Source organism: Cuculus canorus, chromosome 11, assembly GCF_017976375.1.
Source record: "Cuculus canorus isolate bCucCan1 chromosome 11, bCucCan1.pri, whole genome shotgun sequence".
NCBI classification, from domain to species: domain Eukaryota; kingdom Metazoa; phylum Chordata; class Aves; order Cuculiformes; family Cuculidae; genus Cuculus; species Cuculus canorus.
In genome coordinates, this window is record NC_071411.1 from 8,655,468 (window position 1) to 8,672,788 (window position 17,321).

The 17,321-nt window shown below is 43.5% G+C and overlaps 1 protein-coding gene across 4 annotated transcripts in view; it reads left to right on the plus strand.

The window, feature by feature from the left end:
* The window catches only part of PLXNB1 (plexin B1), an 80,981-nt gene that overhangs the window by 30,488 nt on the left and 33,172 nt on the right, over window positions 1-17,321 (plus strand). For all 4 annotated transcript variants that reach the window (XM_054076729.1, XM_054076732.1, XM_054076730.1 and 1 more), the window contains 3 exons: window positions 9,129-10,272; window positions 15,003-15,185; window positions 15,609-15,737. In XM_054076729.1, coding sequence (XP_053932704.1) covers window positions 9,139-10,272; window positions 15,003-15,185; window positions 15,609-15,737 — 1,446 coding nt within the window. In that variant the 5' untranslated portion in view covers window positions 9,129-9,138. The remainder of the gene's footprint in view (window positions 1-9,128; window positions 10,273-15,002; window positions 15,186-15,608; window positions 15,738-17,321) is intronic.

Sequence of the window (17,321 nt, forward strand, 5' to 3'; positions counted from 1 at the left end):
GGTCATGGTGCGGTCCTCCAAAAAGCAAGTGCTGGTTGCAGGAGGTCTCCTCCCTCCCTTCTGGAGGGCACCTTGCCAAGGAAAACAGACTTAAAGGCAGAAGTGATTCCAGTGCAAAGATTGTGGGCTGTCCTAGGTGTTTCTGGAGGAAACGGTTGGGCATTTCTGCTTTATACAAATCAACAGAGAATGGCTAACGCAGCCAGTGCAGGGGGGAACTCTGGCTTTCATAGCCCGTGGAGCCAAAGCTGAGAACAGGAGGATGCTGGCTGAGGCTGGGGAGAGGTGCCCCTAATGACAGGGAGGGCAGTGTGGTTGGGAAGGCGTGCCTTGTTTGAGGTGGAGGCTGGTAAAATATGAATCATGTCTGTTTGAAGTAGTGATGAAATCCCAGATGAAGGTTTTCTGTAATACCTGGCCAAATAGTCTGGTGAGCTTTAGCTTTCCTTTCTCCCTGGTTAGAACAGATGATTCCTGACCTACTTTTACCAATAGCATTTCTGTTAAGCGCTACACAGTGCTTAGCTGTACCTACAGCAAACATGTTATCTGCTTTGTTCAATTGGCATCTGAGTGAGAAGTTTCCATGAAGTGTTTAGGAGACTGGGAAGAGCTGTTCCTGGAAGAGAGACTGTGGGTGCATTAAACCCAATTCTGCCACTTCCATGCACTGTGGCTCTAGCTTTTTCTTCAGTTTTCCAGTCTGCTGAGAGTGATGCTTGCTTCGCTGCTGTGTTGTGCATTGACTTTGTGCTGTGCTGTCAGGATTCAATTAGATGGTATCTAAATGTTAATATGATAGATAGTGCCTTTAGAAATAGTCAGCGAGGTTAGCTTTCTGGCTTCCTAAATATGTGATTAGGCAGAGCTAAAGTTACATTCTTAATATTTAAAAATAAATACAATCTATAAACGTACCATAAAATAAGAGGTTTAAATAGAGCTGTCATCCTGGGGCAAATGGCAAAGCTCTGTGTAGCTCAGTGTCCTGTCTTTGACAAGAGCCAGAAGCAGACACTTAACGAGGACTGTAAGAAACAGGGCATGGATAATGTGATGGGTTTGTTGGCTCTTTTTTTTCTTTCTCCTCCCTCTTGTTTGACTCCCAGCTTATGACCATCATCAGTTTAGGGCCCTCCTTGGCCAAGAGTTGTATCTAATTGTCTGATCTTGACTACGTCTATTCTCCATTAATTTATATAATCCCTCTTCTAACGTGTTTATGTTTCTAGTCTCCATGGCATCCTACAGCAGTAAGCTCTACAATTTAATTATACATGTTAAATGTTATTTAAAATATTTTACATCCAGTGACAATATCCTTGAGCTGGCTTAGAAATGTTATCCGTAACTTTGGTGGATGCTCTCGTTTCTGCATAGTAAGACATGGTAGTAGATGATTCCATGTTTTTCATCTTGACATTCTGTCATATTTCAGATCTCTTTAATTTTCCATATCTTCCCCCTGGTTGTTTCTTTGTCTATCTGAAGTCCTGCTCTGTTCAGTCTCTCCTTATATGGAAGCTGCTCCGTCTTTTTGATCATCTTTGTTGTCCTTTTTGTCATTCTGTCTCCTTTTTCAGATGTGGGAGTCAGAACTGCCTGCAGCATTCAACAACAAAATGGTGATGTGTTTTCTTTCCTAATCACTCGAAAGGCTGTATTTGCCCTTTTTGCTTAATACTAAATACTGAACTGAACTACCAACTTTCCAAAGTTTTCCCGGGTGGCAACAGCTAGTTTGGATCCCATTGTGTTTATGTAATTAGAATATTTCGTGTTGATTTTGGTGTTTATTGACATCTGAGGTACTCAACAGTTACTTAGGAGCACCTGAGTTTTGCTACTTTTTGGTTTTCAGGCTTTCCTGAGTTTGATTGTGATGAATATGTATTTTTTTTAATTAATAAACTTTGCCACTTCTGGCCTTATTCCTTTTCATAGATGCTCTGTGAGCACACTGTAGGTTGCAGAACAAGTTCTTGGTAGATCTCACTGATAACCTCTGCCTGACAGGAAACTTTTCCACTTTTGATTTCCTGTCTTTTAATTACTTATGAAATCATGATAGGGACTTTTAATTCCCCGATAGCTTAACTTTTTTTTCCAACAGTCTTAGTTGGCAGTTCTTTTAAAATAAACTTAGTTCATATTAAACAGATTAAAAACTGGTTCTTGGATCTTGGTAAATGGGAAATTTGCTTTTGGAGTTTTCCAGGTACTGCAGGGGTTTCTCTCCAGTTTCTCTGCTCAGGAATTAGTCTGTGTTTTGATCAGCTTCTTGAACTTCTGCAAGCGAATTTCTTTCTGCAGTGAATGGTCAGCTTAGACTTACGTAGATCTGTGTAGAAATGGTGGATTTGCTCAGCAGGGTGAATTGGATGGGTAACTTTAGTGAGCTCTGCTTTCCCAGCAGGGTTCTATTACAGCTGGATTAAACCTATCTGGGCTCTCTGGGTGTACTCTAAAAAGCTAGGAAACGGGATTTTTTTAATTTTTTTTTTCCCTAACTGGTTGCTTAGAAGACTATTTGAGTCCCTGATTGTGTTAGGCTGGATACAAACTTGGCGAGTGATGTGGCAGCTGGAAGAGCATGAGGTTTTTAGACAGGTAGATGGAGGAGTGGTGGGTAGAACTGGAGAAAGTGCTGTTTGCTCTGTGTGCAGCATTGGAAAGCCGAGGGATAGCATATTTTGGTCAGGTGCTGTGAAAGAGGGATGCTCATCCAGGTCAGGTACTTCAAAAAAAAGGATGCTGACAAACTGGAAAGGGTTCAAATTGCTAAAAGAAAAATTAATTCTTCCTGACTGAAGAAGCTCAGACCACCTCATGTGTCCATCCAAAGGATTATCAGTGGCTGCAGTCTGCGATGCTGGAAGGCCCAAAGCTGGCAGGATGTGTTAGGGAAAGATTGCCTTATGCTCGTCAGCCCTTACGCTTCTTAGGCATCTGTTATTGTCTGTTGCTGGAGCCGGGGTTTCTGTGTAGGTGGGCCTCTTCCCAAGTTAGAATAGCTGTCGTTATCTTCTTGCCCAAGGAGGATTAAGAAGAAGGATTAGTTTTCAAACTCTTCATGCAAAAAGCGACTAGAAGTTTCTTTGACTTGGGAGATCTTGTGACAAGCAAAGTTAGACAAAATGACAAGCCATTTTCCTTGAGGTGGGTAACCCTCGGGGATCAGCTTGCTTGGTTAAGATTAGTAGTTTCTGTAATTTAGGAGTCCTAACTAAAAAATCGACTTTCAATGGGAGACTTTAGTCAGGAGCTCATGAGCTAAAAGAGGAGGTTTCTTTGTGGTGTTTTGTGGTTTGATTACGCAGAAAGTTGGAGCAGATCCCGAAGGGCTCTAATCTTCAAAAGCATAAGACAGGCAGAAAGTTATGCTTTACTTGTATTAAGATACTGAGAAGCTAACTGCTGACTTGATTTCCCCCTTTCCCCCCCCCCCCCCCCCCCCCCCCCCCCGTGTACAACATGATATTTGAGTTCACTTTTTGTTAGTGCTTGTCAGGATGATGAAGTGAAAAGTCATCCCTCAATTTACAGTGATAGAATATCTATGAAGAAAGTTTCTCTCAACAGCAAACAGCTTGTGATGGCTTTATTCCTCATAGATGTTGGTGGTTTTGGTCTTGGTTCATTAAAAGTTCACTATTTAATGTATTAATCATTAATTCTTCATTAATCACTTCTACTGGAAGCTTAAACTAGTGTTTGTAACACGTTTTCATGTATGCAAGAGAGAAGATTGCTTGTGCTAGAGCTGTTCAGGAGAAATACCTGTCTGCTACTATGAATTAATTCCAGTATGCCTAAAATCTATATTTAGGTAGACCCAGGGGTGTAGCAGCACTTTTTACAGTTTTTCCAAAGACCCTTAGCGATGCATAAGCATCATTAAATGCAATTGTGTCACAAAGTCGACAAAGTATTTTGTGCAATGTTATTTTAGTATAACTTCTTCAAATCCATCCAGAAACATATGTTGTAATGGGCAGCAGTAAGTAGCAAGACTTTAAAAAACATAATTTTCCCAAATGCTTATCTAATAATGCTGTTAATTCTGTAGCCTGAAAGTACAGGTTTTCTGCCACCTTCCTTTGCTGTTTCACTTTCGGTATTTTGTCTCTAGAGGACTTTTTTGAAGTTATTTTGACCCTGGGTTTGGTGTTAGTCACATCTGGTATAACTGAGCTCCCTTGTCTGTGCCAGTCGTGCTCTGGCAGGATGGCTTGGACATTGGATTCTCCTTCGGGTCAATTTTATTTGGAAAAAAGAGGTTTGTGTTCATCTCTGCTGGAGCTGCTTGCTTCAAGTGTTCTTAAACAGCAGAGCAAGGAACTGGCCTGGTGGTAGTAAATAAGACTGAAAAAAAAAGATTTATTTATGTAACGGGAATGTCCTCTTTCACAGCAGAAAACAGCAAGTCTCTGTTGAGCATATGAGACGTAGAAGGGGGCTGTAATTCAGGGCTTTTGTGCAGAAAACACAGCAGTGGTCGTCTTCCCACTGCTGGGCGATTTGAATGTGCTGGAGCACAAGGGTCATCGTGCAGCTGCAAGAATTACGCTTTTAATTTTTAAATCTTTTAGTGCTCGCACTGTGGGTTGGCTCTGCAAATGATACAGGGGAAATTGCAGGTGCAAATTTCAGGGACCTACTTTTTTTTCCAAGGCTAATTCTGCTGGGATTGGTGTTGAGTATGAAATTTAGCGTAGAAGTTGGAACATTACCTGACCTCTCCATGTTTGGGGGGTAGGATGTGGTATTAGGGAAATAATCTGTGAGGATTGAAATAATCTTTAAGTGTTGATACGCTGTTAAAATGTGTCCAAATGAGTTCTGTGTTTGTTTCTTTAATGAATGAGTAAAGTCTCCGAGAGGGATATCTGAGGTCAGAGAGGTAAAAATAGAGCTACAGAAAACATGGTCTTATTTCAAATTCCAAGCAACAGAATGGTGCCATTGCTTCCACAGTATTGGTTGTTGTTTTGTGGATATGATATAAATATTCTGTGGCAGAACTGACTTAATCCTCTATCCCTTCTGTTGTGATCCAGATTAAATAAATGAAACTCAGAAGAATCATTTGGATATTAATATTTTACTGTGTGTTACAGGCAATGTTCAGAGTACTGTCTGGAGCATTCTTCTATTTAATGGGAATTCATCAAAAAAATGGAATATTTAAAAAGAATCTTTAAGCCTTGGCAATTGCATTCAGAATTAATTAAAGGCTACACACTTTTAGTGCAATCTGTCTGTAACAGCTGTGTTATACACTAGCAGTGAGCACAGGAAGCAGAACGCTTCAGTAAATCCATAAAGAGCTCAGAAGTGTAGCCTGTCGTGAAACCATCAGATTTAAATGTAGGTTATCCTCCTCCTTCCTGTCCTCCCAGAGAGGTTGTGATGGGCTTAACTGAAGAGCAAGAAATAGAAAAGGCAGTGATGCACATGTTTGAGAAACAATTTGGAAAACTGAATCAAAAGACATGGCTGGGTTTTTATCTCACTTTTCACGCAGAACAGGAATGATTCTAACTGCTGAAAGCCACCCAGACTCATGCTCATTTCTAGTATATGTTTGCTCACCTAGCAATAAATACATTAGAGTTCATTTGCTAATGGATTTTCAGCAAAGAGCAACAAAGACCACTATATTGAGTGTTTACCTGTTGCTCACAGTCTTTTGACCCAGCTTGCAGGATATGCTGTACAACTTTTTTTTTCCCTGTCTTCATAGCTGTACTCTGTTTTCTCAGAGTCATGAGGATTGGATAGTGACTTCTTACCTGGAACACTATTGAGGACTAGCTCTTAAAGTCACTAATAGGGAAATATTGATGAGTGAAATAACAATAACTTCAAGTCAGAGATTTGATCACAGCGTGAGCTGCTTTTGATTGTAGTCTGCTGGAATGAAGGGATAGTTGCTTTTCTCTTTTCCAGAACAGACTAGATAAAATGTTTCAGTGAAACACTAAGGATAGATTCAACTACAGATCAGAGACTTCGTAAAAACATTTGCATTGCTAGAGTGGTGTCATGTGCTGGGTTTTGAGTTCAACCACTAATGGTACATATGAGCATTGGTTCTGCCCCAGCAGTTGTCAGTGATGGTATGTGGTGGTCGGAGCAGAGTCTTGCCGCTTGTAGGCATGACCTCTAGCCATAAAGCCAGTATTTCAGAATTCATAAATTCCAAAGAGACATACTGATACTTCTATGTAAGTGCTGGCATAGGAGGGTTGCATTAGCTAGGAAGATTAGAGATCCCTGTAAGTGGTGTAGTGTAATGATGTCTTGTGATCCTCAGCTGCTTCCAGATCAAAGGCTCTTCTCCATGGCAGTGTGACTCTGTCACAACGTAGTCAAGCTCCTGCTGTTGGATGGTCATCAGCCTATTGTTTTGTTTGCAGGCATTTTAAGCTTTTAAACTGAGGAGACTCCAGACAGAGTTGCACAACGAGCCATCATGACATCTGCGTGATGGCTTTGCAGAGGTACCAAGGCAACTGTGTGGTTAAGGAGTTCCTTAAGTAAAATTTTCTCAAAAAAAAAAAAAAAGGTAAAAATTCATTAAGAATAACTCACATTTTTGAGCTGGGGCAAGATATCCTCTAGTGATATAAACCCGAGGTAGAGCTCGATCCGTCAGTCTGTGTATATCTGCTTGCTGGCTTTATAAATACCCCTCATCACACTTCACAGATAACATCTTCCACATGATGAGGACCTCTGTCAAGTGCTACAACGCACTGTCTCGCCACCCCGGAGAGAGACTCCAAGGCTAGTTCAGTGTTGTTTGCAAATCTGGGTGAAGCAGAGTGTGTTGATAGCACTAAGAGCAGAAAACACTAAGTGTCCATTATCAGGGCAAACAAAAGCCCTAGTGTGCGTGTAACCTAAACACAGTGCTGGTACGGTGTGAATCAGCAGCTGTGTGCTCTGGAGAAAGCTGCCAACCTAGAGCAAACATTCCTGTGTGGGGATATATCCTGACAGTACTACCTACTTACCTACAATAACCGTGTGAAGTGGAGCTTTTCCAGAGCTTCACAAAGCCTATTTTTAATAATGTGTTGTATTTATAATACCTTCCATCCGCTGGATTTTACAAGTAGACTAATCCTCTCAGCTGGACTTTTGGTAGAGCAAAGATGCCTGTTCTACTGACAAAGGAGCTGGAAAGCAGACTTTTGTGGTGTTGGGTTTTTTTGCAATAGCAGTCAAACAAAAGATGGAACTAGAGTTTTGGAGTTATTGTTCTCACAGTCGCTACTGTGTTTTCTGCACACTCTGTGCTGGATGTTGTACAGAATGAGTGTAAGACACAATTTGTGCGGTCAGAAGCTTGTGACCTGAATTGGGTAAGCCTTTCGGTAAATGCTGGAGTAGTCTTCTTTTGAGATGCTGCACATCTTTTTTCCACCCCTGCTCTAAGCAATTCTGGTCTAACAGCACTTAGAGCTTACCAAGAAGATCCAAGACGGATGATGCTGTAGGAAGGAAATGATGATAGTTTTCTTAGCTATAACTACAAAATTAACATCACCCCCGAGGAGCCGAGTCTGAGCCTCTGGCCCAGCTTGGCATCTGTGTAGCTGTGTGTAGCTTTGATACGTGTCTGACGGAGGGAGGGAAGGGAGTGGGTTCACAGCTGCATCCACACCTATTTCTCGATTCAAATAATGTAGTACTCATAATAAATTATGAGTACTTGCAGCTGCTGCCCTTCCTCCATGGGGAAGGCATTAATTTAAATGTTGCAGATACTTATTACCACATTTCCACTGTGCTGTGGGATTCCCCATGCTGTTTGGGAATGGTTGTTCCTATCTGTGGCATGGCTTGGGTGGGTCACAGTGGATTTCAAGAGGGGTTGATGGAAAGATCCTCCAGAGTGGAGCAGAACAGGTCTGGTGGTTCCGTGGGTCTGTCCAACGCCCACCACTCTGGCCTTGCCTGCACTTTGGGGCATGGGGCAGGGAAGGACTGAAACATCGTCCATGGAACAGGCATGTTTAGATTACCACTTACAGTACTGGTAGAGGTGCTGTGGAGAGATGAGTGCCAGAAAGAGACCTCTCCCCCAAAGAGTACAGTAACAAGTGAGCAGGATAAGGTGATGGTCTCCTCATTTGGACATGTTGCACCTGCCCAAGGAGATAGGGGCTCACCAGACCTGGCTTGGAAGGCTGGAGCAGACTGGTGGCCCCAGGGGGGTGGCTGGGAGCTGATATGACTGACTTTTTGGAGACCTTATCCTGGCATCAGGGCAGAGCAGTCTTGCTCGGGTGGGCCGTGCTCTGTGGCAGAAAGAGCATGGAAAGGTTCCAGCTGAACCACTAGTGGAAGAGCTTTAGGCCCAAAAGAGGCTGTTGATAGCCACAAGTGATAAGAAAGACAAGGATTAATTATGATATCTACATCAAATAGGGAGCAAAGGGGTTATTAGTTTGCTCTGAATTGGATCCTAGCTACAGTTTATTTAAACAATGGTCCTCTAGGTTGTGTTTGTCTTGGACAGTGGTTTATTTTACTGTGGTGTTGCTCATTAACAATGTATACAATGTGCTGGCTGCTATAGGAATGTGCTCTCCCATCCTGGAGAACCTCCAATATAGAATCATAGGAAAGAGTTGTGCAGGAGTATGGCTAAACATGTCTTTTTCTGGTGTGATCAGCTCCAATGCTTGAAACACCTTCTATTACAGCATAGGTAGGACCTTTCTCCTTAGATTATGTCCCTGTATTGATGAATCTGTGCTTTGGACTGTTTATTCAGTTTAGTATAAGTCTGGACCTGTGAAGGGAAGCTTTCCCCAGTTCCATCCAGCAGTCTCGGGTAAAGCCCCCAAGAATGTTACTTGCAATATGGCGGCTTCTCCTGAAGATGCTGTGCCTGCCGTCTTAGTGCAGAGGTGGTTTCAGTAAGGCTTCTTTCTGTGGTTGTTTCTGCAAAATCCCCTGTGTTAGCTCTCTGTGTCTAGTTCTCTGCATTCTATGCTTATACTTGTCCTCTTTGCTCACTTCTCATAATGAGTGCTGTTGAAGGATTTTGATGAGTGTTAATCTTCACTTCTGGTTTACAAGGAGTTATAACAGCTTTTCATCTCTTGCAGAGTGTTTACCATGCCTCTGGGAACTTTCCTTCTTCCTGTTCTCTGTTTCTTGGGAGCAGTGATTCCGCGGGGACTGCAGTATGTCACGTTCTCACGCAATGCTACGAAATTCCTCCATCTGTCTATGGACTTGGAATCTGGGACCATTTACTTGGGGGCCACCAACTTTCTCTTTCAGCTGACATCTGACCTGCTGATGAAGAAAGTGGTTCAGACTGGACCAGTTCTGGACAGTAAAGATTGCCTGCCCCCAGTCTCAAAGCTAGAGTGCCCTCAGGCACACCACACTGACAATCACAACAAGCTGCTGCTGGTGAACACGGTGCAGAAGGAGCTCATTGTGTGTGGCAGTGTGCACCAGGGAATCTGTGAGAAGAGGAGCCTCACGTCTATTGATCATGTCCTCTTCCGTCCAGAAAGTCCTGGCGACACTCAGTACGTTGCTGCCAATGATCCCAACATCACCACTGTAGGACTCATAGCCTACTCAAAGGATGAGGTCCCCTTGCTGTTTGTGGGACGAGGGTACACTAGCCGAGGAGTTGGAGGAGGGATTCCTCCCATCACTACCCGAAACCTCAGAGCCCACAGTGGGGATGTTCAAGCTACAGACTCTCACTCCATTTTCTCCTATGAAGAAACAGCAAAACTGGCTGTGGGACGGCTCTCTGAGTACAACCACCATTTCATTAAATCTTTCACTTATCGCTCAAGCATCTATTTCCTATTCTACCGTCGGGACCTCAAGTCTCAATCACGTGAGTACAAGACCTACATCTCACGAATCTGCCTGGATGACTCTCATTATTACTCGTATGTGGAGTTACCTCTGCTCTGCCAGGGCAAGACCAACACATACAGTCTCCTGCAAGCAGCCTATGTCACCCAGCCAGGAGAAGACCTGGCCCGGGGGCAGCTGGACACAGAGGGAGAAGTGCTGTTTGCAGCCTTCTCTGCCTGGCAGGCTTCTTCTGGGAAACTGAGTGAGGAGTCTGCGCTCTGTGTCTATGCAATGGAGGAGGTGGATCGTCTGACCAATTGGACTAGGGATGTTTGCTACATGAGAGATGGGAAGTCAGAAGAAGGGACAGAAGTGGCATATATTGAATACGATGTCAGTTCCAACTGTGTCCAGCTGCCAGCGGTAAGTGGCTTTCCACCTATGCCAGGGTAAAGAGCAGTCTGCAGTGTGTTGCTTTGTGTTCCTGAAGTCAACCCTTTTCACCCCAAATAGATGTTGAAATCTGTTTAAGTTAAAAGCCTTTGGGCTGAGGCTGTTTCTTTGCGATGCAAGAACCATTGCAGCCTGTTTAAGTAAAGTCTGTTTTCATTGCTGCTGCAGTGCTCTGCCCGACATGGGCAGGTTTCCTTGCAGAAGGGAATGGACCGTGTATGGCAGTGGGGAGGGTGTCTGGTGTGACCTACCCCTGAGGTCTGTCTCATGGCAATACCAGGCAAGAGCACTGAAGCTGCAATCAGTAATTTCAAGTCCTGGTCTGCACTGCAGGAAAGGAGTGGAGCATCTGCATGTGCACCTGTCTGTTGGGAAGGGAATTCAAAGGGTGGGCTGTGTCGCTATTGCTTAAGGTGAGGTGCATCTCACAACATTTTCCTGCAAGGTCAACCAGGAACAGAAAAGAAACGTAAGCAGAAACAAGCGTCAACAAAATCCTAATTTCCTATAGACTGTGTTAGTCTTGCAGAATTTCGTGCTTAAGAAAGACCTTTCCCAGACCTGGCTCTTCTTTGTCTCCAGGGCTGTCCTTCTTTAAATTCTATGACAAAGGCATGATGAGATGTTGCAGGACGAAACTGTGATCTGAAGTGGCTGTGACCCTGAATCTTTTCATCTGTGCTGGCTGGTGCTGTGATATTGGGAGGTAGTGACACAAACACAGAGCAGTAGCGTTCTCCTGGGGCAGTGCTGAATGCAGTGTCCCTGATTGAGGCTCTGTGGTTGCAAGTAGCCTGTTTTCACCGAGGGCGTTGCTAGTCCTTAGCAGAACAGCATATTATCTTGTGTCTTCCTTTTACAGAACAGGCCATCCAGATAATTACCTCTTCCCAGCTCTTTTGATACCAAGAGCAAAGTGGTACCACAGAGCTTTGGAAGGCACTGGTGCTTGATGTGCTGTCCAAAACCAGTTTTAAAATTATGGTTTTCCTTTCAGTAGCTAAAGCTGACTGTATAATATTTATGGGACAAAGGAAGGGTAAAAGGCTTACTTGGAGCAGGGCACATGTGGGGTCAGAAGGAGTAAGTAAGGGTTGGGAAGCAAGAGACTGCCAAGCTTGGTGTCCTGCTTTCACTGTATCTCACAGATCTGTCCCATGTGCCCTTTGCAGGGCCACATGGAAGGAATTGTCAAGAGTGATTTTTAGGGCAGCTTGGAGGAATTACATGTCAAACTGGTGTGAGCAGTTCAGAAAGATCCTTCATTCAAAATGACATAGAGTCCCCTCTGTACTATTTGATCCAGTGGGAAAGTGGGTGCACAGGGTGGGAGAAAAACACCAGTCTCTGCTATGTGATTCCTGGTTCCTGATCCCAGGATCCCAGCTGCACGGTTGTCTTAAGTATGGCATCTTATTAACAAGTGTGTCCAATGATGTGTAAATGTCTAACAAACTTTATCCTTCACCATTCAAGACACGGTAGCGGTTGTCGTTAAGATTGTATCTAACAACACGTAAGGGTCGGTGCCAGCTCCAGCCTGCTCCATTCAGTGCTGAGTGGAAGCTGCTGTCAATGAACATTTTATGCAGGACTAATTTTAGCGTGGTTTCAATAGTGGCAGCTTGTGCTGTATGTAAGGATAATGCTAATTAATTTCACATTTTTCTGCCTCCAGACCAGCCTGTGCCCTTTTCCCCAGTTAGCACTGCCTCAGATATTTAGCCCATCAGGAGAGACTAAGATGAAGTTTTATAGCTCGATACAATCTATTCAATTGGCAAAAAATGCTTGGTTTTGTAAGAATTTCAGAACCAGTTCATTTTCTAGTTTGATAGAGTCTTGAGATGATTAGTCTTGAGATGCAGAACAATAGGGAGGTGCTGTTAGTGACTTGATAATTGGAAGTGTGAAACACGTTTCTGCAAGGCTTGGGAAGGCTACATATCTTCTGTGGGTGTAGTTTTCAAGGTGTGTAACTTGTCCTTCTGCAGCGAGCTTTCAGCCCTCTTCATGCATAGATACAGATTTGTCCTGTTGTTCCTTCTCACCTGGGCAACATAGGAAGCAGACACTAGACTTCATCTTCGTCTAAACTTGCTGCGTCACAGTAGGACACCGGATGATCTTGAAGTGGATTTTCTGCACGTTGGCAAGATGTTATTCACTGAAAACAATTTGAACAACTTCTATGTAAATTTATATAGGCACTTTATACAATTATCATGGTCTTGATCCTGTAGAATAGAACAAGTTTCAGCTCTTGACTGAAACTTGTCCTGCAGACTGTCCTTGCGAGGCCACGGGCTGGCGTTGCCAGTGCTGGGAGAGCTTGCGCGGGTCACGTTGGGATATGGTAGATAAATGCATGTGAAGTGACTTGCCCTTGCCATCACACGCTGGCAGCAGCAGTGCTGAGCACGACTGGAGGACAACTGACTTGTATGCAATTTTTTTTCACAGAATCACAAGGTTGGAAAGGACCCATTGGATCATCGAGTCCAACCATTCCTAACACTCCCTAAACCATGTCCCTAAGCACTTCATCCACCCGTTCCTTAAACACCTCCAGGGAAGGTGACTCAACCACCTCCCTGGGCAGCTGTTCCAGTGCCCAATGACTCTTACTGTGAAGAAAGCAAGCTTAGAAAAATCAGCCTCAGTAGTGAGTACTTTAGGCTCCAGGGTTTGTCTAAATTGATAGAAAGGTTGTTAGAATCCTGTTCAAAATAAACACTTGATGCTTCTGAGTATGGAAATTTAGCCATGACCTGCTTCGTAGTAAATCTTACAGGAATCAGACAACTGGAGAAATAGAAATCTTTAAGTTACAAGAAGATACTTGGAAGGAGCTTAAGAATCAGGCAACAGAACTGATAAAAAAAATATATCTGTCACTAAAAATGAGTGATAGCTTAGAAGATGGTGAAAACAAACAGTCACTGAAAGCTATAACCTCCTCTGAGGCTTAGTCAGAGCCTTAAGTCCAGTATGCAGGAAAGCAGTTGAATTTGTGTTTGAAGGGAAAACAAGAAAGCATCGAAGTTAAAGCAGTGCTAGTCTAACTGGCATCATTTCCTAGGTGGAACCTCCGTGTCAAGCCTTGTTTCCCTGCTTCAATAGCATTACATTTGAGAAGTGAATAGAGGTCAGCAGGTTAAATATATTTCACCATGGATTTCCATAGACTTTTTCAAAGCTCCTGATCATTTTTAGTTTTGCAGGAAGCAGTCAAGTATGTATAAAAAACAACCAAACAAAAAAATCCCAACATAACTCAGAGATATGGGAGGGCAGGGGGAAAAGGGTCAGGTTTTCCATGGGATCGGCAAGGAGTGGTGAGCAGATGCCTCAAGAATGCCATGTTGTGCCGTTATCGCTGACCTCTGGTGGGGGTGGTTCCATTGCCTGGTGCCGGATGGTACTGTGCAGCTCCATGCTGCCAAATTCAAAGCCACGCACGTCAGACAGATGAAATACATAACCCTGCTCGCAAGGAGTCCAAATTCAACCACGTTGCCTGAGGCAAGAGGGGGAGCTGGAGTCGGCATGGAATGCACAGTTAATAACTCTGCCCTACACACAGGTTTATAAGAGTATTATTAAGGAGCTGGAGAGAAGAGTGAAAACGTTATCCATAAGGGATTTCATGATGAAAATCATTAGTTTATACAAGCCACATCGTTTGAAGACAAGCCACTAATCAATTAAAACTAGTGTTTTTAGTAGTAATTGTAGGGTGAACAATCCTGCAGTCTCCAAAAGGATATTGTAAAATTAAAGTGGACACAGGACAAGATGTCAAGAAAGTTATAAAGCAATGGAGAAACTATCCTACACAAGACTGAGTTTGTTACTTCGGAAAAACATTAATCACAATGGAATACCTTCTCTCTACACATAGAAACATTAAAGAAGTTGACAGTTTTCATTCTGTCTCCTTTAGAATTCAGCTAGTGTAGGTTTGGTGGGACTGGGAAAGATCTAACTGGAACAGAAGGATAGCTGGTTTTGCACAATCCTGTGGAGTTAATTTGCAGAAGCCTCACAAGACTCAGAAGGATTGAAGCAGTGTGCAGAGATGACTCTTGTTTTGACTTTTTGTGTGTCTCTGGTTATATGCGCTCCTCAATTTCTGTGTGTAGTTAGTAAGGTCTTTGGTGCAGATGGTGCCTTCGCCCTGTGTTAGTGTATGTCCTGATGCTTTGGGATTCTACTTCAGGCTTAGAATTTGTAGGTGATACAACAAAACCATGCTAATCATTGGAGGCAGTGCTTGTGACCAAGTGGGTTTGCACTGGAAGCAGGAATTCTCATTTTTTTTTTTCATTCTGAAATATACAATGAATCTTCTGCAAAGCTGTCTCATGGCAGTGCATGGCCAGTAATGCTTTTTGGAGAACTTAAGAGTTAGTAGCGTGTTGATATACTTCATTACTGATGCTGAATGGACTTGCTGAAGTGTCTGCAGGATTCTGAGAGGGTACAAACAGCCAACACACCTAAACTAATTATTGAAAGCTGTTTTTTACTCTCGGTAAAAAGCTCAGAGGAGTTCACTGAATTCACTGCTGGGGCACCTGTTTAAGGAATGTGGGTGGAAGGGGGTGGTGGGAAGTGTTAAAGGCTCTGATGTTCATTGCATCCATTTTTAAATTTTTTTTTTACTGATTTTCTTGTTCTTTCCACTCCTCAAAAAGGATACCCTGTATGCATACCCCTGTGGCTCTGACCACACTCCCAGCCCTATGGCCAGCCGTGTACCCTTGGAAGCAGCTCCCCTTCTGGAGAAAAGAGAGGCCCGTCTGACAGCTGTGGCAGTGCATGTGGAAGATGGTCACACCATTGCTTTTCTGGGAGACAGCAGAGGGAGACTGCACAAGGTATGATCTGGGTGCGGCAGGAAGAACAGAGGATAAAACCTAGTCTGGGATGCTCGGGTGGAAGAGGAAAAAAGGCACGTTCTCTTATTTCTTGGTATATTGAGTTCCTGCTAAACATCATTATTATCAGATGGTCTCTTCACACTGTACTGACTGTTGAGAACGTGAATGCCCCAAACACTGGTCACTTTGCCTTTGGTTACATCTGTGCTGAGCCACAGACGTGCAGGGCTGGTGCATCCTGCATAGCTTCTGCGGGTATTGCTAGACATATGCTTCATGTAGCTGAAGTCACAGCATTGAGATTTTGGCGGGAGGTTGAGATCCTTGCCCACAGTAATAGTCCCAGCTTGTTCCTCATGTAGGATGGGTGACCCCAGTTCCTGCTGTGATTCTTTGCATACCACTGTGACTCTCTTGCAGGTGTACTTAGGAGCGATGGGAGATGCACAAATATACGCTTCTTTAGCTATCCAGTTAAACAGCGTGGTGAGTGGAGACCTGCTGTTTGACCAGTCGCAGGAGCACCTCTTCGTCATGACCCAGTCAATGGTAAGTGCAACAAAATCCCTTCCACAGAAGAGCTGAAAGCATTTAAGGTCCAGACAAACTACTTGATGGGAGTTGAGGAAGGAGTGAAGCAGTGTGCGGAGCTATGGCTGTACTGGACAGCAGCTGCCTGCCAGTCTGGCTGACAGGATGGGGACTGTCCTTGTGCAAAAGCTGTTACCCTCAACCATGACCCATTTGCATATGCATTTCCATGTCAGACTGTATCAGCAGTGATGGAGGAATGCGAACTGCAGGCTATAAAAGGCTGCGCTATTGGCATGAAGACAAGGGACTGTAAATTCCTGTGTTTCCTCTGTGTTGAGCAGAAACTGTTTGGACTACAGTTTGCCTCTCTCTCTGAGCAGAAGAATGTGAGCCTTCTGGGTTCACAAGTAATGTGACCTGTCTTGGTTTTGCGAAAGATTAAAAAGAGTAAAGGAAGGTTTTCTGTAATTAAAACTGTGGCATTTCTCCTGTTTCTAATCAGCTAAAAGATTAAGCTGTTTCTCTGTAGGCACGTAACCTACAAAAGGCAGAAACGTGTGGGAAGTATCTTCAGACAGTGAGAGTGCTCTGTGACTGGTTGTTTAACAGCAGTCTTGCAGATGAAATCAAGCTGTATAAGGAACCATACAAGGCACCTTTCCCTCTTCTTCTGCTTTCTGTAATTCTGTTTATGCCCAATGGGAGGAGAAGAGGCATTGTGATGCCCCAGGCTCTTGGGATACTCATGTCTGCTGAGTAGGAAATCCAGCTATGGATACTTCATTTGAGAGGATTTGTACAACACCGCTCATATCAGCCCCTTGAGGTGGAAAGAAATGGATCCTTCTAGCAAAGGCAAAGCAGCCCTTGAGTTACTCTGAAGGAAAGAACAAACAAAAAAATGAGAGCGTGCTGCAAAACCACCACCCCTCGTGTACTTTGAGATACCCAGAAATTTTATAGCACTTCAAAGGAGGAGTTGATATCTGTGAGTGGAAGAAGATTAGGGAAATCTGAACTATATCCTTAACAGTAATTGTTCTGTCAATAAAAAAATGCAAATTACATCATGTTCTTAGCAGAGCTAATAGGTTGGGGATTAGAAGTTGGTATTTTAAAGTAACTGACAGCGCAGTAGCGGATTAAAGAGAGGGCAAGAGGCTGATATCAGCAAGGATAGTAAGTTAAAGCAGAAGTGCTTTGCAAGTGAAACTTAGCCCCACATGGCATAAGGTTTTGTTCCGCATTGATCAAAGCTTCTTGGTCTACGGTAGTTCTGCCAGGTAGAGCTGGGCAGTAGTGCAGAAGCATGCAGAGGCCTCAGCTGGAGCTACTGTGTCCAGCTCCAGTCACCTACATGTTAAGAGAGATCGTCTCCTATGACAGAGTTTAGGCAAGCAAAAGAGTGAAAGGTATTTGGTCTGCTATTTCTTGATCCATTTTGTTAACATGTAGTTTTATTACTGAATAAAGTCTCCTCCTTACAAAAAGCATCGCAGATAACCCATTAATAGCAAATACACTTTGCTTGCCTCAGTACAGCTTGATGTTTAGATATCCTTCACCAATATGTGAAATGACCTTTCCGATGGGCTCTGG